At 52.8% G+C, this 26,863-nt stretch overlaps 2 protein-coding genes across 4 annotated transcripts in view; one reads left to right on the top strand and one right to left on the bottom strand.

Moving 5' to 3' along the window:
• Fuk (fucokinase) overlaps nt 1-13,482 on the top strand; it is a 19,457-nt gene extending 5,975 nt beyond the window's left edge. For all 3 annotated transcript variants that reach the window (XM_005403481.2, XM_005403482.1, XM_005403483.2), the window contains exons 4-24: nt 737-787; nt 2,231-2,356; nt 2,646-2,718; nt 3,114-3,211; nt 3,561-3,641; nt 4,121-4,240; nt 4,387-4,558; nt 4,910-5,022; nt 5,681-5,782; nt 5,895-6,065; nt 6,288-6,352; nt 6,786-7,156; nt 7,836-8,046; nt 8,216-8,382; nt 8,470-8,691; nt 9,025-9,168; nt 9,322-9,441; nt 11,599-11,786; nt 11,866-11,965; nt 12,431-12,654; nt 12,813-13,482. In XM_005403481.2, the coding sequence (XP_005403538.1) occupies nt 737-787; nt 2,231-2,356; nt 2,646-2,718; nt 3,114-3,211; nt 3,561-3,641; nt 4,121-4,240; nt 4,387-4,558; nt 4,910-5,022; nt 5,681-5,782; nt 5,895-6,065; nt 6,288-6,352; nt 6,786-7,156; nt 7,836-8,046; nt 8,216-8,382; nt 8,470-8,691; nt 9,025-9,168; nt 9,322-9,441; nt 11,599-11,786; nt 11,866-11,965; nt 12,431-12,654; nt 12,813-12,899 (3,006 nt within the window). In that variant the 3' untranslated portion in view covers nt 12,900-13,482. The remainder of the gene's footprint in view (nt 1-736; nt 788-2,230; nt 2,357-2,645; nt 2,719-3,113; nt 3,212-3,560; nt 3,642-4,120; nt 4,241-4,386; nt 4,559-4,909; nt 5,023-5,680; nt 5,783-5,894; nt 6,066-6,287; nt 6,353-6,785; nt 7,157-7,835; nt 8,047-8,215; nt 8,383-8,469; nt 8,692-9,024; nt 9,169-9,321; nt 9,442-11,598; nt 11,787-11,865; nt 11,966-12,430; nt 12,655-12,812) is intronic.
• A 2-nt stretch (nt 13,483-13,484) lies between these two features.
• The window catches only part of Cog4 (component of oligomeric golgi complex 4), a gene marked incomplete in the record, with an annotated part of 28,957 nt that continues 15,578 nt past the window's right edge, over nt 13,485-26,863 (bottom strand). Inside the window, 11 exon segments of the mRNA XM_013503867.1 lie at nt 13,485-14,036; nt 14,155-14,297; nt 14,493-14,621; nt 14,908-15,009; nt 15,178-15,261; nt 16,199-16,291; nt 16,880-16,996; nt 18,260-18,322; nt 23,982-24,147; nt 25,500-25,666; nt 26,394-26,512. Of these exon segments, the coding sequence (XP_013359321.1) occupies nt 14,163-14,297; nt 14,493-14,621; nt 14,908-15,009; nt 15,178-15,261; nt 16,199-16,291; nt 16,880-16,996; nt 18,260-18,322; nt 23,982-24,147; nt 25,500-25,666; nt 26,394-26,512 (1,175 nt within the window).

The following is a 26,863-nucleotide window of genomic DNA, read 5'->3' on the forward strand; positions in this document are numbered from 1 at the left end:
AAAAAGAAAGTAGAAGGGAGGCAAGAGGAAGGGAATAAAAGGGGGGAGTGATGAGGGGTGGATATGATAAAAATGTGTCACGTATATTGAAATCCCCCCAAAATGTGAAATCTGCCAAAATGAAACCCATTTATCTGTATAACCAGTGTGCATTAATAAAAAAAGATGTGGAAGAAAAAAAATGAGGAAGGAAAGAAGCTGGATCAGCTCTCACTGTGAGGCCTTCTGTCTTTTTCTGTGAAGTTCTAAAGTCTCGCTCCCCTGCACTCTTTCCCACCCGGCTTCTGTGTGCTGGGGCTGAGATGCAGCTCCCCTGGGCAGGACATGTGAGCCCGCCTCCCCATCCGGGGTGTTCTGCACACCTTGCCCCTCACTCAGGCCCCCTGGCTGCGGCGCCCCCTGGTGGCGCAGACACTGGTGCACTGTGGCGGTGGAGGCCGGCAGGGATGGGAACACTGTGGTTGCCATGGAGCTGACAGGGCTGGGTCACTGCAGCCTCCCTCCAAGCAGAGGCCAGGGAGGTGGCCCAGGAGGAGGGCTGCTTGGCTGCCGTACCCAGGAGGAACCAGGGCTGCCCCAAGCCTGCCTGTGGCCATTGGTCTTGACTTTGCCTTTTGCCATTTCCATACCTGAGTGGGCTTTGGTTGAGGGGACCCTTCCCCGGACAAGAGGGTGCCACCCGTCAGGTGCCGTCTGCCCAAGGCCTCTGCCAATAGGGCTGTCCCGCCCGTGACAGGTGGTCACCTCTGATGTCCTGCACTCGGCCTGGATCCTCATCCTGCACATGGTGAGTACAACGTGGGCCATGGGCTGTGCGGATGGTTGGCACCCTGATTCTCAGGGTTGGGTGGGACCTCTGTGGTGTTTCACCATTGTGTGTGTGCATGCAGTGTTCAATCTGAAAACGCACAAGAATCAGAATCTGTCTACATGTCCAAAAATTGGGAACTGGCTAAATATACACAGCATGTCCTCCTGGTGAAATTTTAAAGAGATGAAAGGCCCATCTGTCTCCGCTCATTGACATGGAGTGAGACATGTCAGCTCTGTGACCTTACTTGACTCCTTACAGGCCTCAGTTTCCTCACCTGTAAACTGAGGATGGCAGGTTCCTCCTTCGCATGGACATGGATGTGGATACAGACGTGCTGAACCACATAAATGCTCACAACAGGGCCCGATGCACCCTAAGCGCTCAGTGAAATGTATTTGCATTATTAAGTGAAAATAACCAGATGATAGAAATTTGTGTGGAATGATCTCAGTTTAATTGAATTTTGATTGAGATAATTGTAGATCCACATGCAGGAAATAATACAGAAAAAAGTCTTTGTAGACATTGCCCAGATATCCCCAGAGGTAATATTTTGCAGAATTATGATTTAATGTTCCAGCCAAGATAATGACAGTGACACAGTTTCTATTCTCACTTCCCCAGTTTGCTTGTACTTGTGCATGCCTATCTGTGTATAAATTCTCTCGCCTCTGCCTTTTCAGAATATTCTTATTTTTGTTTTAAAAAATTAAAGGAAATATGCATAAAAGGCTGAGCACAATGGTGCAGCGCACCTGTGATCCCAGCTGCTGTGGAGGCTGAGGCAGGAGGATTACAAGTTCAAGGCCAGCCTGGACAATTTAGCAAGACTGTATTTCTGGATAAAAAAATTTTAAAAGGAGGTGGGGATATTGCCAGGCATGGTTGCTCATGCCTATAATCCCAGCACTTGGGAGGCTGAGGCAGGAGGATCGTTGTGAGTTTGAGGCCAGCCTAGGCTACAAAGTGAGTTCAAGGCCAGCCTGAACTGCATAGCAAGACCCTGTCTCAAAAAGACAAAAAAAAAAAAAAAAAAAAAAAAAAGAGGTGGGGATATAGCTTACTGGCAGAGCGAGCACCAAGCCTTGGGTTCAATCCCTAGTTAAAAAAGAAAAAAAAGGATATAATACCTCAAAATGAGAGTGGTAATTAGTATCCTCAAGGGATAGTTTTTCATTTTGCATATTTGCACTTTGTAATTTTCACAGTGATCATGTTACTACACTTGATCTTAGCCAAAAGGCTGAGAAGCAATACACAGTGATCATGTTAATTTAGAAAATTGTAAGGGAAAATAACCAGATGATATTTTTTTAATACATCCTCTGCTCGATGCCTGCCGCCCTTGCCCAGCTGATGAGGTGTCCTAGTTTCTCTGTCCCCAGGGCTTCCTCACCACTCCCTGCCCCCACCCAGGGCCGAGACTTCCCCTTTGATGACTGCGGCCGGGCCTTCACCTGCCTCCCTGTGGAGAACCCCCAGGCCCCCGTGGAGGCCTTGGTCTGTAACCTGGACTGCTTACTGGACGTGATGAGCCACCGGGTAAGCTGGGTGGTGGCCCGGGGGGCTTGTCCCGGCCACTCAGGTCTGTACCGGCTCAGATGGGGCGCATGAGGAAGAACGGGTTTCAGGGTTTCCAGCCTCACTCAGAGCCTCACGAAGTGTCTTGGACTCCCTGAGGGGGAGGTGTGGCGCCAGGTGGAGTGGGGTGTGCATCAGCGTGGAGGGACCCCTGGCACTTCAACAATGGACTCTGGATGAGGGTGCTCTGGAGCCTGCAGGACAGGCCACCAACTGCATCCTCCTTTTTCTCCCCCGCCATCTCCTGCAGCTGGGTCCGGGCTCCCCGCCCGGCGTGTGGGTCTGCAGCACCGACATGCTGCTGTCTGTTCCTGCAAACCCCGGTGAGCCTGCAGCCGCCCAGGGTCTTGCCATAGCTCGGGCTGGCGCTGTGTGTCTGGGCCTGCCCCACTGCCCTGCCACAAGGGAGGCCTATGAAGTCCAGACTAAGAGGCAGGCTTTCTCCTGCTTTCTATTCCTAGAAGATTTGGTCTGCCTGTCCTTGGAATGGATATGACAGTCCTGCCCCTTTTGCCCCACAGGGCTTTGTGGAAGAACTTTGGGAGGAGGAGGGGTTGTCATTCTTCCAGAGGAATATCCCTTTCGCTTTGGCAGCCGTATTTCCCCTCTAGAGGTGCCCGGATTCTCCAGCCCTGGGCTCTTGCTTCCTCCTGGCTGGGGAACTCCCTGCCTTGTGTTGGAGACCTTGGGAGCCTCTTGATTGTGACATCTCTCACAGGGATTAGCTGGGACGGCTTCCAGGGAGCCAGAGCGATCGCCCTTCCCGGGACCCCGGCCTATGCCCTGAGTCATGGGATCTACCTCACAGACCCCCAGGTACCGCCTCTGGGGCCAGCGGAGCCAGCCTGGGGCAGCCTTCCAGGCCCTGCTTGGGGCCACCTCTTGGAGCCTGGCAGCAACTGTGGGGCTCACTTACTTTGTTCCCAAAAATGTGTTTCATGCTGACCACGTGCCACCCTCTATACTTGAGCTCTGAGGCCGTGGAGATGAAGAAAGCTTGCCCTCAGCCGTCTGTGGGCAGAAGTCTGAGGTGCTGGTGTCCCTTGAGTACACTGGTACCGGCCAGACTTGCTGCCTAAGTGTTCACTTGGTGACACCTGTGGCTATGCCACCTTCCTGGTCTTCTCTTGCTCCCTTTCCTAACTGTGTTCTCCTTCTGCCACAGGGCTTCGTTTTGGATATTTACTACCAGGGCACTGAGGCACAGATACAGCGGTGTGTCAGACCTGACGGGCAGGTGCCACTGGTATGGCTGCTGGGGCTAGGTTGGGGACCTTTTGGGACAGAGGAGGGGGAGTTTGCATTCCTTCCTCGGGAACAGCTCTTCTCCTTCGAGAAGGTTCCAGGGCAGGCTAGATCCAGAATCTGAAGAAGTGTGTGGAATTGGCATTCAGGGGAGCAGCTGGAGTCAGAATCTGAGGAAGGGGTAGCCTCGGAATTCTGGCTCTTGTTCTGAATTGGAAAGCTTTGAGTCAGGGCGTGTAGGTGGAAAGAGGCAGAGACCCAGACTCGTGCTTCCAGAATGCAGGACTTGGAGGAAATGTCTGGGGCTGGGCCGGGGGAGGTGGAAAGGTCCCTGAGTGGGAGCCGCCCCAAGTAAGCCTGGGATCCAGGCTTACCATGGTCCCTGGTTGGCATGGCACCTGGCCCGTCTGCATGTGCCCTCCCTGGTTATGCCGGGCCTGGCCCCAAGGTCCGCACCCAACCCTTATGGGGTCCCTCCAGGTCTCCGGAGTTGTCTTCTTCTCTGTGGAGACTGCTGAGCGCCTCCTGGCCACCCACGTGAGCCCACCCCTGGATGCCTGCACCTACATGGGCCTGGACTCTGGAGCCCGGCCTGTCCAGGTGCCAGGGATGGGGCAACTGAGGGGTTGAGGGGCGGTGTGACTTCAGGCCAGCTCTTCTCTGAGTCGGCATCCCTGCAGATGGGACTGTCTCAGCTCAGCCTCAGGATTTCGGAGTCCATCCCCTGCTCCTTACTCTCACCCCAGCTGTCTCTGTTTTTCGACATCCTACTGTGCATGGCTCGGAACGTGAGCAGAGAGAACTTCCTGGCTGGGCGGCCCCCAGAGATGGGGCAGGGTGACATGGAGGTAGCAGATTATCTGCAGGGTGCCCGGGCCCAGCTGTGGAGAGAGCTTCGCGATCAGCCCCTCTCCATGGGTGTGTACTACTGTCTATCGCCTCTCTGGGCTGGGGTGACCGTGGGCATGAGGACCCTCACAGTGTTGCATGTTGGCATGCATGTTGGCCTAGGCAGCTGCTCATGGACTGGATAATGACTCTCTCTCTGAGCTAGCTCTCTTCCCGTCTCTTTTCGGGGCTCCAGTCCTAGTCTGTCCACTTGGTCAGACTGTGGAACCTCTAGACCTCAGCTTCCCCTTTGGCGCAGCAGGCTGTCACCATGCCTTCCCCCCTAGTGTCTAAGGAGGATGTGTCGATTGGCAGGGGGCCCAACCTGGCACCAGAGCTGCAGCGGGCATGGGGTTTGGTTCGGTACTTGTGTCTTTACAGCCTATGTCCCTGATGGCAGCTACAGCTATATGACCTCCTCGGCCAGTGAGTTCCTATGCAGCTTCACGCTTCCTGGGGACCCCAGGGTGCAGATCATCCACTCACAGGTGGAGGTGAGACCTGTCTTCCTCTCAGGTACCTGCTGGGTGCCTGAGGTCAGGTGGGCTGTGAGCTCCAGGGAAGGAAACAGCCCATGCTAGGAACACATTACCTATGAGGCGAGGTGTTATCTCCATTTATTTATATTTATTTTTATTTTTTTGGCACTGAGAACTGAACTCAGGACCTCGTGCTTGCCAGGCAGGCACTGTGCCACTGAGCTATATCCCTGGCCTGTTATCTCCATTTTATACATGAGGCACTGAAGGCTCAAAAGACTGAGTAACTCTCTCAAGGCCACTGAGGCAGTGGGTGGTCAAGTCAGGATTTTGCACTGAGTTCCCCCTGATGGAGCAGCTGAGGACCTTTCTGTGGGGTCTGCTTGGGGACACAAGTGCCTGTAGGATGATGGAGCCGGTCCATCAGCTGGGTTGGTCCCTTGGTGCTGAGGAAAGGGACAGGTGGATCAGAGGTGGCCCTCGGGGTGGTGAGGGGGGAGTAGCTGTGCAGGTGTGATGGGAAGAGGCCTCAGGCTGGCCCAGGGAGGCACCTGGCTGGCTGGAGGGTGCGGGGAGCAGTGGGTCTTACTGCCCCAAACCCAGGTGCTCGCTATGGGAGCGGCAGGGCGGCCCCTGTCTTTGGCCCTCATGATCATCCTCCTTGGCTTCATAGGAGACTCAGCTTCTGAAGCCCGGGAGCTCTGTGGTCAGCTGTCTGCTGGAGGGCCCCGTTCACCTGGGGCCAGGGAGTGTCCTGCAGCACTGCCACCTGCGGGTGAGGCCCGAGAGCATGGGCAGAGGGAGGGATGGCGAAGGGGCCAGGGTCCTGCATTTGTTGAGGGGGCCCATGTGCCACCCACCCAGGGTGCCTGCCCCCTTCCTTACAGGGCCCCATTCACATCGGCGCTGGCTGCTTCGTGAATAACCTAGACACAGCTCAGTCTGAGGCACTGCGTGGCCTGGAGCTGCACGACCTTGTCCTGCAAGGACACTACGTGCGGCTGCCTGGCTCCCCGGGCCGAGCCTTTACCCTTGTTGGCCGTCTGGACAGCTGGGAAGTAGGTGCCTGCCTTGCATGCCCTCACCCTCAGGGCCGGTGATGGAGGATCAGGTTTAGGATCCTGGATTCTGTCCAAATTCCAGGCACCTGGGCAGGAGCACTGAGGTTTGAGAACAGTCTCAGTCCCCACCCAAGCAGTTCTCTGTCCTCTGGCCTAGTGTCCTTGCTGTCTTCCCTTTAAGGCCCGCCCCATCCCTAACTGTTTCCCCTCTCCCCCTAGAGACAAGGGGCAGGCACCTATCTCAACATACCCTGGAGTGAGTTCTTCAAGAAGACGGGCATCCGGTAAGATGGATGCCCTGGAGGGCCTCTCTGGGCCTGGGCAGCCAGGTGGCAGCTTCTTGGAGGTTTGTCCCTTCCCCTGCGCCAGAGTAGCCCTGGCCTGTGTCATCCCACTGAACCGGGGAGGTTTGGGGCAGCTGCACTCTCTCTAGTACTTTCCCTCTGGGCAATTCCAAATGCCTTGCTGTGCTCAGACTTGGGCAGGCGAGAATTCTACCACTGAACCACCAACGCTCCAGCTTGTGCTCAGACTTGGGGACTTTTGTTCAGTGTCCTGGGAAAGGTGGCAAGGCAGTGTGGCCTTTCCTGGCAGTGCCCACTCGTGCTGCCCCTGGAGGAGTTAGTGCTGTCCCCAGGAATGGACAGGCAGTCAGGGCTTGGGGAGGAGGCAGGAGCCACGGCTCCCTTCTCACGAATGCATCTCTCCCCGCCTCAGAGACTGGGACCTGTGGGACCCAGACACGTCCCCCACTGAGCATCACCTCCTCAACGCCCGCCTCTTTCCTGTGCTGCACCCCTCGAGGACCCCAGGGCCCCGGGACATGCTGTGGATGCTGGACCCCCAGGAGGATGGAGGCAAGGCCCTGCAGGCCTGGCGAGCCTCCTGGCGCCTATCCTGGGAGCAGCTGCAGCCGCACCTGGACCGGGCTGCCACACTGGCCTCCCGCAGGAACCTGTTCTTCCGCCAGGCCCTGCAGAAGGCGAGGTGTGTGCTGGAGACCCGGCAGGATCTCAGCTTGCGCCCCTTGATCCGGGCTGCTGTCCACGAGGGCTGTCCTGGGCCCCTGCTGGCCATGCTGGACCAGGGTGAGTGTGCTGGGTATTAGCGCTGGAGTTCAGGCCACAGTCACCTTTGCTCTGGGTTGTTGATTGAGGGGATGAGGGAGCCAAGCAGCTGTACAGCAGTGGAGAGACACTTGAGTTCACTTTAGGCTTCTGGGAGGCTTTATCTCCCTCAGTGAGGATCTGGGCTTCGGGATGCTCAGTGTTGGGAGAACTTCATGGTCTGTGCTGGGGGGTCCAGGACGTGGGTGCTGAGCTCCCCAGAGTTCTGAGGATGTGGGCAACTCTACCTGGGGTCCCAGATACACTCCCTGGGGGCTCAGAGCCCCAGGCTTGGAGACAGCACCTACCTCATTAATGGTCCCTCGGAGTAATGGCACTGAACATCATCCCTGTTTAAGTCCCTCACCCACAGCCATATGGCTAGTTGTGGAGATACTGAGACTTGAACCTAAGTGTTTTGATGTCTGCGTTGTTAATTTCTGTGGGTTCCCTGGGTGGGGGTGAAGGGGTACATCTGGGCTCAGCTGGCAGGATGACAAAACCTTGTTGAGCAGGAAGTGGGGTGTATTCACAGGCAGGGACACATCTTGGGCAAAACCTGGGAGGGGTGAGGGGTCTGAGTATCTGCAGGGTAGCCTTTGGGGGCCGAGGGTGTTAGAAGCAGCCCCCTTTCCTGCACTTCTCACTTCTGCTCCTTCAGTTGCAGCGGGGGCCAGAGACCCTGGCGTGGCAGCTCGGGCTCTGGCCTGTGTGGCGGATGTACTGGGCTGCATGGCAGAGGGCCAGGGAGGCTTACGGAGCGGGCCAGCTGCCAACCCCGAGTGGGTGCGGCCCTTCTCATACCTGGAGTGTGGAGACCTGGCGAGGGGCGTGGAGTCACTTGCCCAGGAGAGGGACAAGTGGCTGAGCAGGTGGGTGCTTTGAGAAGCCCCTGACCCTCTGGAGAAGTAGCTCCTGATGGTAGAATCCCAGAGAGAGGTAGGATAGCCTCAGCTCACCCAGAGCAGTCAGAGCCCCTAAACCAGGCAGTCTTTCCCCAGCCTGGGGTTCCATGCGGGTATCTCCCTTCCTTCCTGGCAGGCCAGCCTTGCTGGTGCGAGCTTCTCGCCACTATGAAGGGGCTGGGCAGATCCTGATCCGACAGGCTGTGATGACAGCCCAGGACTTTGTCTCCACGGAGCCGGTACAGCTGCCGGCACCGGGGCAGTGGGTGGTGGCCGAGTGCCCAGCCCGTGTGGATTTCTCTGGTGAGCCCCTTGTGGGAATGAGGATGAGGGTAACTGCCCCAGAGCCATGCTGGCAGGCTTTGGGAGCAGCTTGTTCAACTGCCACAGGGGGCTGGAGTGACACGCCACCTCTTGCCTATGAACTTGGTGGGGCAGTGCTGGGTCTGGCTGTGCGAGTGGACGGCCGCCGGCCCATCGGGGCCAGGGCACGCCGCATCCTGGAGCCCGAGCTGTGGCTGGCGGTGGGGTCTCGGCAGGATGAGAAGGCTGTGAAGATAGTGTGCCGGAGCCTGGATGACCTGCAGGATTACTGCCAGCCCCACGCGCCAGGTCAGAGCATCCCAGGACAGCTGCAGGTAGGGCAGGATGCCCAGCCAGCTGGGAGGGGGCAGAACCCGGAGATGCCTCTGTGCAGGCCACTGGGGCTGGCCTGAGTGCTGGCCAGAGTGGCTGGGGAGTCCTGAGTGCTGCCTGGGCATACCCAGGCACAGGAAAAAGATGACCTCAAGCCCTTTTGTAGCTTAAGGATGGCGTCTGTCCTGCTGCTAGGCTTTTGTCCCACCACGTGCCCCATTCTGGCCTGGGAAGCTGCAGGGGGATGTGGGCTGTTGGATCGGTGTCCGAGGGGACCAAATTCCTTGCTTTGTGCCCTTCCCTCCGCAGGGGCCCTGCTGAAGGCGGCCTTTATCTGTGCGGGGATCGTGCACGTCCACTCCGAGCTCCCGCTGTGCCAACAGCTGCTGCAGACGTTTGGGGGTGGCTTTGAGCTACACACTTGGTCTGAGCTGCCCCATGGCTCCGGTCTCGGTGAGTGGGTCCTGGCCTTGTTGTCCCCCCACGGTGTCACAGCTCTCCAGCCTGAGCTGCGCTCCCCCTCCCTGGTCTGTGCACGGCAGAGTGGGACGGGACTGAGCTGGGCAGAGGCAGCTCACGCCTGGCACCTTTGCTCTGCACCTGCAGGCACTAGCAGCATCCTGGCTGGCGCTGCCCTGGCTGCCTTGCAACGGGCTGCAGGCCGCGCCGTGGGCACAGAGGCCTTGATCCACGCAGTGCTGCACCTGGAACAGGTGCTCACCACAGGTACGTGACGGCCCGGGGCAGAGGGAGGTCTCCTACCTTCCCGAGCGCCTTGGGAGGCGCTTCTCTATTGGCATGGGATTTTCTAGTAGTTGCACAGCTGTTGCTCCTTAAAAGTTGTGGGACTGCAGGTGAGCACCACCACACCCAGCTCACGTGCAAGTCTTTGTGACCCTGCCTCTGTCCATGCTGTCCTTCACCAGAGCGGGGTTTGGAATAGAGGGTGGGCCCTGGGCCTGTCCTGCTGACAGCCTGCCTCTCCCTTGGGCAGTGACCATCTGTACCATCACTGCTCCCTGGCCATATGGTGGAGCAGCAAGGCCCCGGCCCAGGCTATGATCTAACGGGATGTTCCTGGTGCCAGGCTTCTCTCCTCCTGGCCACGATGGCACCTTGTTCACAATGTGGAGTGGCCAGAGATTTGACTGGTTCCAGATCCTGGGGTGTTCTGTTCAGCCAGGCCTCCTCTCTGCGGGACACTGAAGGAAGCTGCCACAGAGACGTGCAGATGCCCGATTATGGTGTCTTCTCTAGGCCTTTGCAGCCCAGCCCCCTCCTGCCATCGTCATGACTCACATCCCTAGTGGGTAGTCATTATCGAGAGGGTTCCATGGTCCTATTTCCTTTTGAGGAGGTTTTGATTCAAGTTCTTATTTTAGTCAACTGACAGCTATGTATTGAGAACCCACTATTGAGTCCTGGGGATAAAATGCACGAAAACAAGGTCCTTGCCCCTAACAGTCACAAGGTAGGAGACGGATATTAACAACCACTCAAGAGAATGTGTTGTGTCGGACTGCTAAGTGCCCTGAAGGAGAGAGGCACTCTGAGGAGTCTGACATGTCCAGTTCTATCCTACCACTGTGTTCTGGCTGTTAAAGTCTCAGCTGCACCCTGCCATTGGCATTCTGTATTTTTTAAGTCTTTGCAAGCCCTCCCTCAAATATTGAGGGCCTAGCTACAGTGATACACGTCTGTATCCCAGCACTGAAGCAGGAGGATCACAAGCTCAAGTCCTGCCTGGGGAATTTAGTGAGATCCTATCTCAAAAGAAAGGACTGGGGATGTAGCTCAGTGGCTGAGTGCCTCTGGGTTCAGTCCCTAGGACTCCCTGCCACTGAACTGAGACCCTGTTCAGAAGTAGCTCTTGTTTTGTCTGCCTGCCTCCCTTCATTCTTTGAATGCCTTGCACATGCTAGGCAAGTGCTTCACCACTGAGCTACATCCCTAACCAAATTTTTTTGAGATAGGGTCTAAGTTGCCCAGGGTAGTCTGTTTGTCTGTCTGTCTTTCTTCATTTTTGTTTTTTTTCCACTACCGGGAATTGAACTCACGACGTTGCACTTGCCAGGCCAAGTGCTGGTCTTTTTTGAAACAGGGTCCTCCTATGCAGTTCAGGCTGGCCTTGAGCTCACTTTGTAGCCCAGGCTGGTCTCAAGCTTGCAACGATCCTCCTGCCTCAGCCTCCCAAGTGCTGGGATTACAGGTGTGCACCACCACGCCTGGCCCCACCCAGGCTAGTCTTTTGGTTTTTTTTGGTTTTTCTCCGGTACCGGGAATCGAACTCACGACCTTGCGCTTGCCAGGTAGGCGCTTTGCTGCTGAGCTAAATCCCCAGCTCCTACCCAGGCTAGTCTTGAACTTGTGATCCTTCTACCTCATCTTCTTAAGTGTCTTAAGCTTACAGGCCCGCACCACGTCACCTGGGTTTGTCATTTTTTTAATATAGCTGCATGGGAAAAAGATCATACTTTTCCTTACTAAAGATGTATATAGCTCTTTCAAGGTAAATAAAGAGAAAAATGAGAGGTACTAAAAAGCCTATTTCTACCATAAACACTCTGAGAAGACAGAGTACAGGGGGATCATTAGGTTGCAGGGAAGCTCTGTCCCTTCTCCTCTGGCACAACTTCCCCGGAGGGGAGAGGTTACTATACAGTCCTGGGGTGTGGTTTGCACATTAGATCTGCACTGAAAGGCAAGCCTTGTGAATTCCAGGCTTGGCTCTGGACTGCAGCTCCTTCCCTTGCTGGGGGTGGCTTGTTCCCGCCAAGGGCCACACAGCTCACCTGTCCCAGCTGGTCCCAACCAAGGGTAGAGGGCCAGGAGCCTGGTCTGGGCCAGATAGGCTTCAACAAACATAGGGCCCTCGGCTTGCAGGAGGTGGCTGGCAGGACCAGGTGGGTGGCCTGATGCCTGGCATCAAGGTGGGGCGCTCCCGGCCCCAGCTGCCGCTGAGGGTGGAGGTAGAAGAGATCACTGTGCCTGAAGGCTTCGTGCAGAAGCTCAATGAGCACCTGCTCCTGGTGTACACCGGCAAGACCCGTCTGGCTCGGAATCTGCTGCAGGTAAGCACAGCCCAGGGTGAGCGGGGCGGATGGCTTAGCTGGGCTGGGACCCTCACTGCGCCCCCTTGCGCCTGTGCAGGATGTGCTGAGGAGTTGGTACGCCCGGCTGCCTGCCGTGGTGCACAATGCCCACAACCTGGTGCAGCAGACAGAGGAGTGTGCTGAAGCCTTCCGCCAAGGTGAGCTGCTCTTCCCGTGGAGGAAACCTTGGTCACTTTTGGGTCTCACAGGCTGGGGGCCTTTGCAAGGCCTAGCACATCTGATACTAGGTCCGGGGCACAGAAGTCTCCTGTGTCTGATCCCGGGTTTCACATGGACGGGAGGTGAATCTCAGGACTAAACCTGCTTCATGGGAAGGGTCCTCCAGCGCCACCTGCCAGGAAGCAGATGGGGAAGAGGCTTGGCACTGTGTCGGGCAGGGAGTTTGGCAGAACAGGGCTCCACGTGTGTGCTACGTGGTTCTCTCTGCTGGGTTGGTTGGTTCGTGGACTTTAGTCTGCAGCCCTGTGCAAGAGGCTTTACTACTGCTTCCAGCCAGCAGTGGAGCTGGGTCACCCATGATGCCTGCACTTCCTTCACTCCATAAAGCGGCACTGAGTGTCGGGGCCTGGGGAACACAACTCCTCACTCTGCGCCCCCCACAGGAAGCCTGCCTCTCCTGGGTCTGTACCTGACCTCGTACTGGGAGCAGAAGAAGCTCATGGCCCCAGGCTGTGAGCCCCTGGCTGTGCGGCGGATGATGGACGTTCTGGCCCCCCACGTGCACGGACAGAGCCTGGCAGGGGCAGGTGGCGGGGGCTTTCTCTATCTGCTGACTAAGGAACCACAGCAAAAGGAAGTTCTGGAGGCTGTGCTGGCCAAGACTGAGGTACCGGAAGGTGTCGGGGTTGATAGCTGCTAAGGGAAGAGACCTCACTGTGGCCTGCCAACTCACTAGGGGCTATATCTGCAAGGTCCCCCAGCCCTGTCCTCAGCCTCCAGAAGGCTGATGGCTAGAGGCCTCTGACCATCTTCTGTTCTGTCCAGGGCCTTGGCAACTACAGCGTTCACCTGGTGGAAGTGGACATGCAGGGCCTGAGCCTGCAGCTGCCGGGTAACGAGGTCTCCACCTGATGTCCAACGCCATGGGGCTGGGCCCGCTGAGGCGGCAACGCCAGGGCTACAGCCACTGCGCCTTTCCTTCCCTCGCGGTCTCAGCCTGGCTCCCCACCCGCCTCTTTGAATGTGCCCTACGGGGAGCAAGACTTAGGCCAGGGAGGCAGTGTTTGGGGACAGGACTGTACCTCCTGGTGACAGGGCCAAAGCTCAGAGTCCTATGTGGCCTTTACAAATCACACAGTCCAGTAGAGCCTTGGCCTTCTCTGTCCACTAGGGTCCTGGGAGAAGGGGCTGACAACCAGTCAGCAGATGGCTGGGGTCCCTTGGTAAGGCTCATCCTGGAGGTCTTTTGAAGCTTTTCCCGTGGTCTGACTTAAGGCTGCAGACTCCACGCTCAAGACGCTGCCGCCCTCCTGGAGAGGTGGAGTGAGGGTGGGGTTCCGTTGCTAGGACTGTGGCACTGGGCCGGGTGGGGCTGCAGCAAGTCCCTGCCAGCCCAGGCCTTACCTAGCAACCACAAGGTGCCTAGTGAGCAGTGCTGGTGGGCAAGGGGTTCTCAAGACTGACATTCTTGGAATAAATTCACTTTGCTTGGCAAGGTTGTACTCCCAAAGCTTTTATTTTTGCCAGGAGAAATTCCTACATCTCCTGGCACTGTGGGAAACGGTCGCTGGGATGACCAGCTCGTGGTGCTGTGGACCCATGAGGGAAGGGAGGGGCCAGGACTGGATGAGGGTCCGGAGTAGCTGGGAGGTGTGGGAGGAGGCTGAGGCTTGGGCGTCTGGTTTCACATTTCAGTGTGACTGTGGACCTGTCCTGCCCCAGCGCAGCCTGCCCTCCCTCGAACCGCACACTGGCATCTTCCCAGCAGTGTCTTTATTCTGACGTTTACTCATAAACATCACAGCCTGTCTTCAACGTCAGATCTAATTCCCAGGTCCCCACATGCACCTAGGTCCTCGGGGCCTGGCAGGGGCAGCATGTTTGCTGCAGTTTGGGGCCAGAAAATGACTGCCCACGTGGAAGGCTGGCCTGGCCCGCACACTGCCTGCTTTGGTTTTCCCCATCTCTTGGAGGGCAAAGGCTTCTCCTGAAGCATACCAGCTAGGTCTGAGGGTCGTAGAGTGAGTCCAACGTGGAGTGAGTTTCCTGCTGAGAGTGGTGGAATGGTCTAGGTGTCAGAGCTTCTGGAAGCTGGACAGCCGCACAGCTCCTTGGCTGTGGCTGCTAGGGAACAGGCGGGGAAGTATGATGGGGTGGGTGGGCTCACCCTGGTGCCTACAGGCGCAGCCGCTTGATGTCCTCATGCCGGAAATCGATGCGCAAAGCCAGCACCTGGCGTACTTCAGCAGGGGTGAGGCGCCACGTCAGTGGGCCCGAGTTGGCACCCCAGTAATCTAGGATCTCAGTCACCTGTGGGGAGGAACGAAGCTAAGTCAGGAAGATGAGGCTATCCTGTAGGGAGGCCTTGGGCTCCGCCAAGGGCAAAGCAGGGGTGCTCAGGGAGCAGTAGGATGCTGGCAGCATGAAGAAGTGGCAGGGACCCAAATTTGTCTTTGGCTCTGCCTAGGCACCTTCCCCTGGCTAGACTGAGGGAGCCCCACATACCCGCTCCAGATTTAGGATCGTGGCCATCTGGGAGAGCCGGGCAAACTTGTCTCGGATGGTCCAGGTTGTCACCGTGGTGAGGTAGGCAATGAGCGACCTCAGCTCCTTGTCAAACTGCAGCCCGCCCAGCTGTAGAACAGAGGCTTTGGTCTCTCTGTGTAAGCCTAGCCGCAGCTACCCCTCAGGTGGGGCGCTGTGGCTATGCTGTGCTCTGGAGCTCAGAACCCAGGGCAAGGCTGGGTGAAGATGTATAGGATCGAGAGGCTAGAGGTCATGGGGTGGGGGCGTGGGGGTCGGGGTGGTGGAGTGGGGTGGTGTGTGTGTGTGAGATTTCCCTCAGGGGAGATGAGGTCAGAGTGTGTGTGTGTGTGTGAGAGAGAGATTTCCCTCAGGGGAGATGAAGCCCTGATCTTACCCGGTTGAAGGAAGATTTCAGCACCACTTTCTCTAACTCAACGGCAACAAGGCTGGTCAGGAGGCTGGTCAGGCTGTCATAGATGACTGGGGACAGGCTGGCCTGCAGAGAGGTGTGACATTCATGGGAGCCCCCTGGCCCCTCTGCTTCCCATTGGAATCTTCAGGGGAAGGGACAGTTACGGGGCTCAGAAAGGCTTGCAGAGTTTGCTACAGGAGGGGCAAACTGCAGGTTCTAGTGTGGCAGGTAATTCCGTAAGCCCTCACTCACCTTGAACTCTGACATTTGCTGCTCCAGGTTAAGAATGAACTGTTGTACCCAAGGGTCATTGGCCTCGTAATCGTTGAATTCTTCCTATTGTCAGGAAACAAGGAGGGCCGGTATCACTATGGACCTATTTCTCAGAAGTACCACTAACCCTATTTAACCTCTACCCTTCTAAGAAAACAATGGGAGAGGTCCTGTCTCCCTGTATGTAGCTTGATTCCACTAGTTTGTTTATTTATTTAGAGACAGGGTCTTGCTATGTAGTTCAGGCTGCCCTTGAACTTACCACGTAGCCCAGGCTGGCCTCAAACTGGCAGTGACCTTCCTGCCTCAGCCTCTTGAGTGGTGGGATTATGGGCGTGTACCACCACGCCCAGCTCTGATACCTCCAGTTTAAAATCAGTTTGATCCCCGGGCTGGCAGAACCTGCTGCTGCCATCACCGCTCCTCCAGCCAGCAAACTGTCCTGGGCTGGAGCAGCGGCTCCCAGGTTGGGTCATTACTTCCTCCTGCAGCTCATGTTCTGTAGCAGTAAAGTCTTTCAGTTAGGGAGACAAAGGCTATTTAGTCTATGATAGGTGAGGCAAAAAACAGCCTCAATAAGCTGAGGATTACTAGCAAGCCTAACAATCTGCAAGGCTGAGGCAGGAGGATTGTGGAGAATTGTGAGTTCAAGTCCAGCCTGGGCAATTTAGCAGACTTGGCAAGACCCTGTCTCAAAACAAAAAAATGAAAAGGGCTGGGGATGTAGCTCAGTGGGAAGACCTTGGGTTCAATCCGAAGCAACAAACAAACAACAAACCAACCAACCAACCGACAGGGACTTGTCAGGTCAAGACAAACTCCCTTCACATATTTCTGAGCCCTTTGACCGCAGGAACAAGCTGTTTCCTGGGAGGAAGCCTGTCTTGGTGGGCTAGACAGCAGGGAAGGTCCAGTCTGTTCAGACAGCTGCACTGCACTCCAACTGGGGGAGGAGGGTAAGGAGGAGGCCCAGTCAGATGGCTGCTGTGGTCAGGCTGACCTCCTCGATGTTGTGGGAGACGGAGAGAAAGGTGTTGATCCACGGCTGCACCTGGGGCTTCACTGCTGTGCTGTTGAGCTCCGCCAGCCCTTCCTGCAGAGACAGGACAGAGACACATCTGACACAAACAGGCCACTCTGCCCCCTCTCTTCCTCCACCCCTTCCTTGACTGCAGGGCTCCCTCTTGCTGAGGCTCTCTGCACGCTTGGTGGGAAGCACAGCGGAGACCAAGCTAATAAAAGGAGTCTGGAACAAGGCATCCAGATCTGGACAGATTCAAGTCTAGAGATGAGGCCCAGAAGCTGTTCTCATACATTCTCAAGAGATTTCAGAGTGCCTGGTGCTAGGCAGCACCTGTGGCTAAGGCCAAGCAGCGAGTCAGAGGAACCACGTGGTGCATTTCCTCTGAGCATCTTTCTGAGGGCTCTTGTCATTGTGAGACCAAGTGGAGACTCTAGAAGAGCAGACACTGGCTTGTCAATGTGATGGCTGAATTGCTGAAAATCCACTGGAGCCTTTAGTCTCCAGGGATCTGCACTACTCCAGTGGCTGGCATGCTACCCCACCCCACTCCTCTCTGTTTCTTTGTGTACAGTGGCACCCACAGTAAGCCTCTTAACAAGTCTTTTCAGAGCAGCACATGGAGACAGGACTTGGGCAGCAGCTGAACCTCGGCCTTACCTGCAAGAGGTCTCGGAACTTGTTGGACACAGCAGCCAGATCAGAAAGGCAGCTATCAAACTTGGCTTGGGCCTGCTCCCCTCCAATGCCCTGACTAAACAGTTTGGTGCAGTCACTCTAGGGCAGAACATGGCACATGATGTTAGAACACTGGGTTTGATCACTGGCACAACGAAAACAGGCAAATGATGATAGTCACCTTATTAGATGCTAACAGACGATGCTACTGGTATACTATGTCATCTTATTTTATTATGTTAAGGCCTCGAGGGGTACATTCCTAACCTAGTCCGTATTTCACTGTTCTCTGTGAGCCTGCCTCAGGACTCCTGCTAGTTACTGGACCTGTGTGCTGGCCCAGCCTCCTCCTCACCGCCATCCCCCACTCCACACCAGACCCCTTCCTGAGGCTGAGTCTAGGAGTGGGAAGCACTGGGCACCTCATGTCCTGATACTTAGCAAAGTAACTGCTCCATGCTGTTATTTTTAACTGTGGTTACAATTAATAACACCCACTGAATGCTTCTCACGAACAGGGCGCATTCATCCCACCACAACCCCGTGGAGCAGGGGTCCTGGTCTCTTTTACAAATGAGAGGATGAGGCTTAGAGAGGTTACAAAACTCGCCTAATGCCACACAACGCCTCAGAGGTCCAATGGAGATGAGAATTCCATGTATCTCACTTCTGCTGCCTTCCTTTAATAAACAGTACCAGTGGGTTTTGTACAGGGCTTGATGAACCTTATCTAATCTCTTACATTTCTAGAGGGCTTTGTCATTTAAAAAGCACTTTATTATCAAGTTCTGTCAACCTTGTTTTCATCAGACTGCCCAACAAACTTAAAGGAGGGCAAGATGGAGGCCTGTGAGTACTCCTTTCACGGATGAAAGAACTGAGTTTTTGAGCATTAAGGGACTTGGCAAAGGTCATATGCCAAGTATGTGTTGGAAGATCTAATTTGTGTGTGTGTGTGTGGTGATTTTTGTTTTTGTTTCCAGTACTGGGGATTGAATCCAGGGCCTCTGGATGGAGCTACATCCCCAGACCTTTTTTAATTTTTTGAGACAAGATCTTGCTAAGTCACTAACTTGACCAGGCTGGGCTTGGGATCCTCCTGCCTGAGCCTCACAGAGTGCTAGGATTATAGGTGTGTGCCACCACACCTGTCTCGAATTTGAATTCTGATCTTCCAACTCTTGGGCCAGACGTTCCCCCCTGATCCACATATGCTTTGCTACCATGTCAATCACCAGTGAATCACTATTTGTGTGGCCCCGTGGCAGGCAATGGTCTGGTCCCTATGAGGATGAGTGTACAGGGCTTTCTCAAAATGAGACAGGCACAGCTGCGGAAAGCTGACAGCAACTTCCCCTGTACCTCCAGAGTCTTCTTCAGAGTGGAGATGTTTTCACTGCAGACTTCCACATTGTTCAGAGTCACCTGGGAGAAGGAGAAAAAAGAATGTGATTTTCTGCCTACTGGGCTTTCTGGCCACTCCAGTGCCAGTCTGGCCGACAGCTCGAGCCCATGAGGCTCAGGAAGGGCTGGCTGGGTTTAGACTCAGGCTAAGGAGAGCCTGTACCACTGTCAGCGCAGATCTCAGATGGGCAGAACAATGAGGCAGTTCACCCTTTTTCTGTGCCTGATGCCAAAGCAGCAAAGCCACTGGACGGCACATACGCCGAACCCGGGTTCCTGGGCTTTTTGCTCCAGGTTACTTCCAGACCAAAAATGATCAGGCGAACCAGTCTGGGATAAGTTTTGGGGCTTCAAACTCGAAGGCTTGGGCCAGGGATGTGGAGTCTGCACCCAGCAGGCCTTTGCTGACCTATTATCTCACTGACCCAACAGACTGCTCCATATTATCAAGCCCAGTTCATAGGAGGTGGAAATGAGGGTCTTCAGGAGGTGAAGTGGTTCACCAAGGCTGGCTAACAATTGCTTCAGCAAGTATTTCTGAGCACTTGCTAGGGGCCAGACACTGTTCTAGACACTGGGGAGAAAGCGAAGAAAACAGACCAAATCTACCCACTTGGGGCAGAGTCTATAGTTCGGTGGAACTGCACATGCTTAGCATGCACGAGACCCTGAACTTCATCTCCAGCACAGAACAAAACAATGATGAAAGACCCACTTCCTCATAGAATTGTTTCTCTAGAAGGAAAATCAGGTAGTATACAAATATATAACATCAGGTAGTAATAAATGCCTTGAAGACAAATAGAACAGTTATAGGGACAGAAACTCAGAGTGACAAAGCCACAAAACTGGAGGCACGGTTTCAGGAGTCCCTCCTTGGGGCCAAGGGCTCCTCCTTGCACTACTCACCTACCCTAGAGACCAGGTGTAGAAATACCAGTCATACAAAGAGCACTTGATGAAAGTAATAATCAAGGCACAGACTGCTATGGCTGTTTAGAGGAAAGGAAAACTATTTTGGTCTGAGGCATTCAAGGAAAACTGTTGCAGAATTGGTGCTTATTTTATTTTATTTTTTTCCTCTTTAAAATTTAAAAAAAAAAAAAAATTGGTGCTCTACCCTGAGTATACCACTAGCCCACGGATATTTTCTCAGTGGTACTATGACAGTCTTGCTAGGTTGTTCAGGGTGGTCTTTTTTTTTTTTTGAGACAAGGTCTTGCTATGCAGTTCAGGCTGGTCTTAAACTCATTATGTAGCCCTAGCTAGTTTCAAACTCGTCAATCCTCCTCCCAAGTGCTGGGATTACAGATGTGCACCATCACACCCAGCTCTAGTTTGTTTCTTGTCTGTCTTTTCAACTAGAATGAGATCCCATGAAGGCAAAGATCTGGTTGGTCTTTATCACCCCTGTGTTTCTAGCACAGCACTATGACTTTTATTTTGTTTTGCTTTTTTGAGACTAAGTCTCACTGTGTAGCCCAGGCTGGCCTCAAACCCTAAGCAATCCTCTTGCCTCAGCCTCCCAAGTGCTGGGATCACATTGTGTACTAGCACACCTGGCACCATTACTTCTTTCTTTCTTTTTCTTCTTTTTTTTATCTTTAGTTCAGGCTGGCTTTGAGCTCACTTTGTAGCCCACACTGGCCTCTAACTCGCAACAATCCTCTTACCTCAGCTTCCAGAGTGCTGGGATTACAGGCGTGCGCCACCACGTCCAGCTTTCCATTACTTCTTGATGATGCGCTTTGCCGCTGAGCTAAATCCCCAGCCCGATGATGAAAATATTCTAAACCTGCCATGTGAAGTTAGACCCTGGCCATGTGAAGTTACTGAGCATGTGAACAGTGGTGTATATGACTTAGGAACTAGATTTTTAATTTGAATGTAAATTTAAATAGTTCCTTGTGGTTAATGGTCACGTGTTGGGCACCTCAGTGCTAGAATCCATAATAGTACCTGATATATAGAAGCTTCTTTTTCTTCTCTTTCTTTTTAGACAGAGTCTTACTATGTAGTCTAAATCAGCCTTGAACTCACTACATAGCCCTTAAACTAGAAATCTTCCTACCTCAGCCTCCCAAGTGCTGGGATTACAGGTGTATGTTCCTATGCCTGATTTTTGAAATCTCTTAAATCAACGAGTGAGTGAATACTGTGGAAAAGGAATAATCAAAAGCAAATGCGGAGTGGCAGAAAATCCCCCAAGGTATCTGGAGAATTGCAGTCAGTTGACAGACTACAGGGAGTAGATGCAGAGCTGGAAATAAGTATCAGGTCCAACTAACACTCGGGTGCTACAGTTGGTGCTTTGCCCTGTGCACAATGGAGTGGCACTGACGAGTGCCTAGGACAGGTTAATGCCACGTGAGCCCTGTGGTCCGGGGATACTAGTCCAGAGGCTGTGAGTGGCAGGAATTAGAGTGCTTTACTCCCTCTGGACTGGCATGCTGGTGTCATGGCCAGGAGGCCAGACAGGGAGGAAACCTGAGTCAGTAACTTCAGGATTTCAGGACAAAAGGAGACTGCCAGCCAGGCGTGACGATGCATGCCTGTAATCCCAGTATTCAGATGAGATCGGCGCATTCAGAGTGGTATGGCCATAGACAATCCTAGTATTCAGGTGGCCAAGGCAGGAGGATCACTGTGAGTTTGAGGCCAGCCTGGGCTACACAGTGAGTTCAAGGACAACCTGAACTACATAATGAGACTCTGTCTCTAAACAGATGAATGAATACATGAAAGAATGAATAAAATAAAGAGAAAAAGAGGATCCCAGAGCCCCAGGGAGTATCTCCTGGAACTTCAGAGTTTGCCAGTGTGTGCTCAGCTACTACTGAAGAATTCTGCTGCTGATAGATAGCACTGCTTCGGCCATCCTGGTGTGGATAGGAAAGCCAAAAATGCTGCAGCACTAGCCTACCTACACTGCAAATTTCCTGAGGAGCAACTTCACTCTCATGGCAGCTGAAGGACAAAGACCACAACATAAATGTTTTTGCAAGACATTTGAGGACACCAAGAATTATTGTCATGAGGGGAAAATGGGTTGGGTTCAAACGGTACTGACTGACAGTCTCCCTTGTACCTTTGTAAGCATGGACTCACTGGGCTTATCCTTCGCTCATGGCAAATGCTATGTCAGTATGGTTGGGGAATTCATCGTGACAGCCAAATGAATCAAAGTGACATAAAAAATAGGCTCTAGGTAGAAGCAGTGACATTTAAGTGTTTGGCATCAGGAAAACTAGAAATCTGTCATCAAGCACTTAGTGTCAGTTTTCTTTCTGGCCTTATCTTCTGGGCTGTCTGACAATGAAACTGTCGCAGTGGGAGGTCCTCACAGGGCAATGCATGTGTGAAGGACACTGGCTAGCCTTGGGGATGTGTAGTCGAGTGTGGAACACAGGACTGGAAAGGTAGATGGCTTTAGGAGGCCTTAAACAGCCAACCAGACAAAGACATCTAGCTTTGATGTGGTAGGCAGCAAGAAGACAATGAATGCTTCTGAGCAGAGAAATGAAAGAATGATGCTGGGTGTGGTGGCGCACGCCTATAATCCCAGCACTTGGGAAACTGAGGCAGGAGGATTGTTCTGAGTTTAAGGCCAGCCTGGGCTACAAAGTGAGCTCAAGGCCAGCCGGAACTGCATAGGGAGGCCTTGTCACAAAAAAAGAAAAAAAAAAAGAAAAAAAGTTCTGTGGGGAGGTAAAAAGGAAGACAGTTCATGATCATATGATGCTGGCTTGGGACATTTGGCAAAGGCCCCAGCCAGGCCTAGAGCTCATGATCCTCCCTCCTTCCTTTGGCTCCTGAGTTGCTAGGACTTTAACATGTCTTTTCAACTGGTTTGAGCTGATGCTCTTTTTTGGCAACAACCATGACATCCCTGATAGATATATATATATATTTTTGGTCTTTTTGAGACAGGGTCTCGCTATGCAGTTCAGGCTGGCCTTGAACTCACAACAATCCTCCTGCGTCAGCCTCCCGAGAGCTAGGATTACAGGTGTGTGCTGCCCTGCCCGGCCTGCATGGTGATTTTTTTTTGGTGCCAGGAACAGAACTCACAACCTCACACTTGCCAGGCAGGCGCTTGTGCCACTGAGCTGTATCCCCAGCCCTGACATCCCTGACTGACAGAACTCATACGCAGAAAAAAACATTTTCAATGACAGGGAGAGAGTGGGCTGCCTACATAGCCTACAGATTGGATCTGATGGCTGGTTAGTGAGGTTCACCTGTAAAGGGGCAAGATAAATATTAGCAAGTTTAGGCTTCTGTCTCTGAAAGCATCAGGCTTTTGGGGTCCCAGATCCCTTTAAGAATCTGACAGAAGCTGGGCATGGTGGTGCATAACTGTAACCTCAGCATCCAAAAGGCTGAGGCAGGAGAACTGACATGAGTTTGAGGCTAGCCTGGGATACATAATGAGTTTAAGGCCAGCCTGGGTGACACAGTGAATTCAAGGCCACAAACAAACAAACAAACAAACTGATACTCCTAACAATCTGATAGGTGCTAAGTGCATTGTTTCTAGAAAAGTACATGTCCACATTTTATATCCAACCCATCTGTGGACTGCTCTGTTGACAGCTCTGCTGTTAGGTGTTTCCTTCAGTCTTTAAGCAAAGACTCACAGTCTAGCCAATGTGGAGAACACAGCACAACTGGACCTGTGACACTGCTGTTCCCACGCATGCCAGCATGTGCAGCTGGGTGTGTTGGTGCTTGCCAACAATCCTGGCACTTAGGAGGTTGAAGTAGGAGAAGCACGGGTTCAAGGCTAACCTAGGCTACCAGTAAAACCCTGGCTGAAAAAACCAAACCAAACAAAAAAAAAAAAAAAAAAAAAAAAGAAAACAAAGCTTCTGTAAAGAATCAGGGCAAGAGGGGTTGAAAGGAAGGAAGGGGAATGGGAAAAAAGAAACAAGATCTGTTGGGTGCAGGTATAAAATCCCCTATGATGAATGTCATCACAATGTATATCTAACATGTACCAATAAACCAAAACGAAACCAAATCCAACCACACCACACCACAAAATGGCAGCATGTGCCAGAGAGGCCTAAGAGCTTCAAACTCCCATGTGTTGTCTTTGGCTTATCACGAACTAGCTTTTATCTCGCACAGATCCTTTCATCTCTCTATGCTTTTCCTTCCCTAACTGTCAGACAGCTGGTAGAATTCACTGCTTCATCACATCTGCTGTCCATTGTGTGTAACTAAGGGCTCTAAGGGCCACCTTCCCAGAGGAAGTTGCTAGAAAAGTGGTCCTGGGAGGCCTAAAGGACTATACCCACCTGTGCTGTAGGCCTCTCCTCAGACATGCCGTGGGAAGGCCTAGCACAGATGTCACAGATGGCAAATGTGTGCCAAGCTGGACATAGGGCAGGACCCCGAACAGCTGGGCAGAGTGCTTGGGAATGAGGACTCAGGAGGGCTGGGCAGCCAGCTCCTGGCTACAGAGCTGCATATCCTGGCTCGGGCTGCTCAGAATAGGTCCCCGGGTAAGCGGTGGTTTCAGAGCCTTCCAGGAGGAGCTTTCCTTAAACGCGTTTCCCTTCATACAGACACGGGAGGAAAAGCCTTCAATTAAGGCTTTTAGGCTACGGCTTGGAGGCTGCAGTTTAATCTGTCTGGAAAAGCTGACCCAGTGTTGCAACCTGGGACCACTTACCAGGAAGGACAGCTTGGCCTCATCAGTGCTCTCAATGCCTTTTGTGTCAAATTTGCCCTGCTGGAGGCTGCTGTGCATGATGTTCACGGCGCTTGTCACCCCGCGCTGGATGTCCTGCAAGGTGGTGGCCGGGAAGCCCATCCTCAGCTTGTTGGACAGAACGCCCCTAGGTGGCAGAATGGCATATGGGGAGTGACAGCGCTCAGCTTGGCCTCCAGGACAGTGGGAGCAGAGTGTCTACTACCCTGACCCAGCAGGAGAAAGCCACTCCTTCAGACCACTGTAGGAGACCTCAGGAGCCAGGATATGACACAACCAACATCCCTGCGGGGACACAGATTGGCCAGTTCTTTATCATTATCTCTCTCTTTTTGAGAGACAGGGTCTCACTCTGTAATCCAGGCTGGCCTTGAACTCACTATGTAGCCCAGGCTGGACTTGAACCTGTGACAATCCTCTTGCCTCAGCCTCAGCCTCCCAAATGCTGGGATTATAGGTTTATATCACCACACCCATCAATTCTTTTTCTTTCTTTTTCTCCTTCCTTTCCTTTCCTTCCTTCTCCCTCCCTCCCTTCCTTCTTCTTTCTTAATGATGGGATATTGATTTATTGAGCAACAGAGCTGGGGAAAGGGGTAGGATGGACTCAGCTTCTGGTCCACAGCTGTATCACTGGTTCCATGATGGCACTGATGATGTCACTGTAGTTGTCCTTTTAGCCAATTCTTTACTTCTTTTGTTTTTTATTTTTTTTCCATCAACCATTTTTATCCCTATTGTTTTGTTTTTTATTTTTTTTTGTTTTGTCTTTTTGAGATAGGGTTTCACTATGTAGTTCAGGCTGGCCTTGAACTCACTTTGTAGCCTAGGCTGGCCTTAAATGCGCATTGACCCTCCTGCCTCAGCCTCCTGAGTGCTGGGATTACAGATGTGTGCCACCACACCCAGCTCAATTCTTTACTTCTTATGAGGCTTTCAGTTATCATCACTGAGCTCCAACAGAAAGGAGGCAGTATGCTTAGTGAAAGGCAGTACTGTGCAGGACAGGAAAGAGAAGGTTTTGAGTTGATCAGTTCTGGACGCTATATTTCACTACTCGTGGAGTGTGTGATCTTTGACAAGGGATGGAATCTCTCCCACATCTACAAAACACCTAATAGTTCTACCTCACAGGGTTATTAGAACTAAAACTGAGCAGAGAATTAGCATAGGGCTTAGCCTGTAGGAACAGATTATGGTTTTTGCTACAGCTGTTGCTTTCACTGAACCACTAGCTCTCTGTCCTAGATCTAGGGGCCAATGGCCCCTCCAACACAACCCAGGGAACAGAAATTTGGCACTTAAAATCTGGTTGACAGCTGCCTGGAGCTAAAGATGTTGTGCTAAGGACAGGAGCTTGTGTCTTGAATAGAAATGAACTAGAGTCATAGAGAAAAAAGGGAAGAAACAAATCAGCCTCAGGAATTAACCACAACCAGAATCTTTGTGCTGAGAAAGGAGAAAGGGGGTCAACTGTACCTGAAATCAGCCTCCAGCTCTCTGGTGGCGAGGTTGATCATGGCGCAGAGACAGTCAATGCTGGAGCTGGACAGAGCCCGCCCGATGCACTTCTTCACAATGTAGAAAACGTCATCCACCATGCTGGAGGTCAACTGGCCCTTCTCATAGGTGTCCAGAGCTACTGCCTACCCAGAAGCAAAGCTCCCAGTAAGTACCCTGGTGCTGCATGTTGGGTGCTGGACGACTCTGGTTATACTGTCCTGGCTCTGCTTCCTTTTCTACACTTTGTCTTATACTTCCCTACCATGGCTATTCTAGTCACAGCTTGCTAAAATATTTCACTTCTCTACTGATCACTACATTAGGAAATGTAATATTTAGGGCCTTTATCATTCATTCATTTAGTTGTTCTTTTTTTGTTTTTTCCTGTACCAGGAATCGAACTCACAACCTCGCACTTGCTAGGCAGGCGCTGTGCCGCTGAGCTAAATCCCCAGGCCGCCAAGCTAGTCTTGAACTCCTGGCAATCCTCTTGCCTCAACCTCCTGAATGCTGGGATTACCACCACGTCTGGCTCTAAGGGTCTTTGTTTTGGTGACAGCCAGTACCTGGCATGTTGGACACAGGAAAGGCCCTATTCTCCCACAGTTCCTTACCTACATACCTCCAGGGACAGGGAACAAGCAGGCTGCCTGGGGAGCTGAGCTGTTCTTTTATAATTCTTGGGAAGGAAACCCCAGCTAGGTATATGAAGAGCATGACAATTTCATAGATGCCCTCTTACCACACAGAGCAGTGCTGCTCAGTCTGTATGCCAATGTTCTCAAAGCAGAACCAAGAAACATGACAGACCTTCAGCCTGGCTTCGTGGATAAACAACCCTTTTTGCAAAAGATGTGTCCTGTGTCCTACCTTATTGACAGTCTCCCTCATGAAGTACTCCTCCATGGTAATATAGTAGCCAATTAGCTCCTGCATGGTACAGCTCAACAGGCAGTTATTGAGGAGTTTGTCCAGACACTTCTGGTGCTCTGTGGGACAAGCAAGAAAGGAGCACTCACTTTTCCTCCCCCAGGGGAATGAAGCAACATTTTTCATTTATTTAGGTTCCTTTCTGGTTTTTGTTCCAAACAGGTACACATTTTAGATGATTATAATCATAGTACAGATATAATTTTTTACTTTGCTTTAAAACATTATAAGTATTCTCATGTTTCTGTATACTTATTTTTGATGGTATTGGGGGTTCAACTCAGGGCCTTTACACTGAGCTACTTTGTATTTTGAGATGGAGTCTTACTAAGTGGCTAAACTGCCCAGACTCGGCGGCTTAAACTTGCCACCTTCCTGCCTCAGCTTCCTAGAGTGCTGGGATCACAGGT

The sequence above is a fragment of the Chinchilla lanigera genome, unplaced genomic scaffold (genome assembly GCF_000276665.1).
Source record: "Chinchilla lanigera isolate Chin_1 unplaced genomic scaffold, ChiLan1.0 scaffold00083, whole genome shotgun sequence".
Taxonomy (NCBI): Eukaryota; Metazoa; Chordata; class Mammalia; order Rodentia; family Chinchillidae; genus Chinchilla; species Chinchilla lanigera.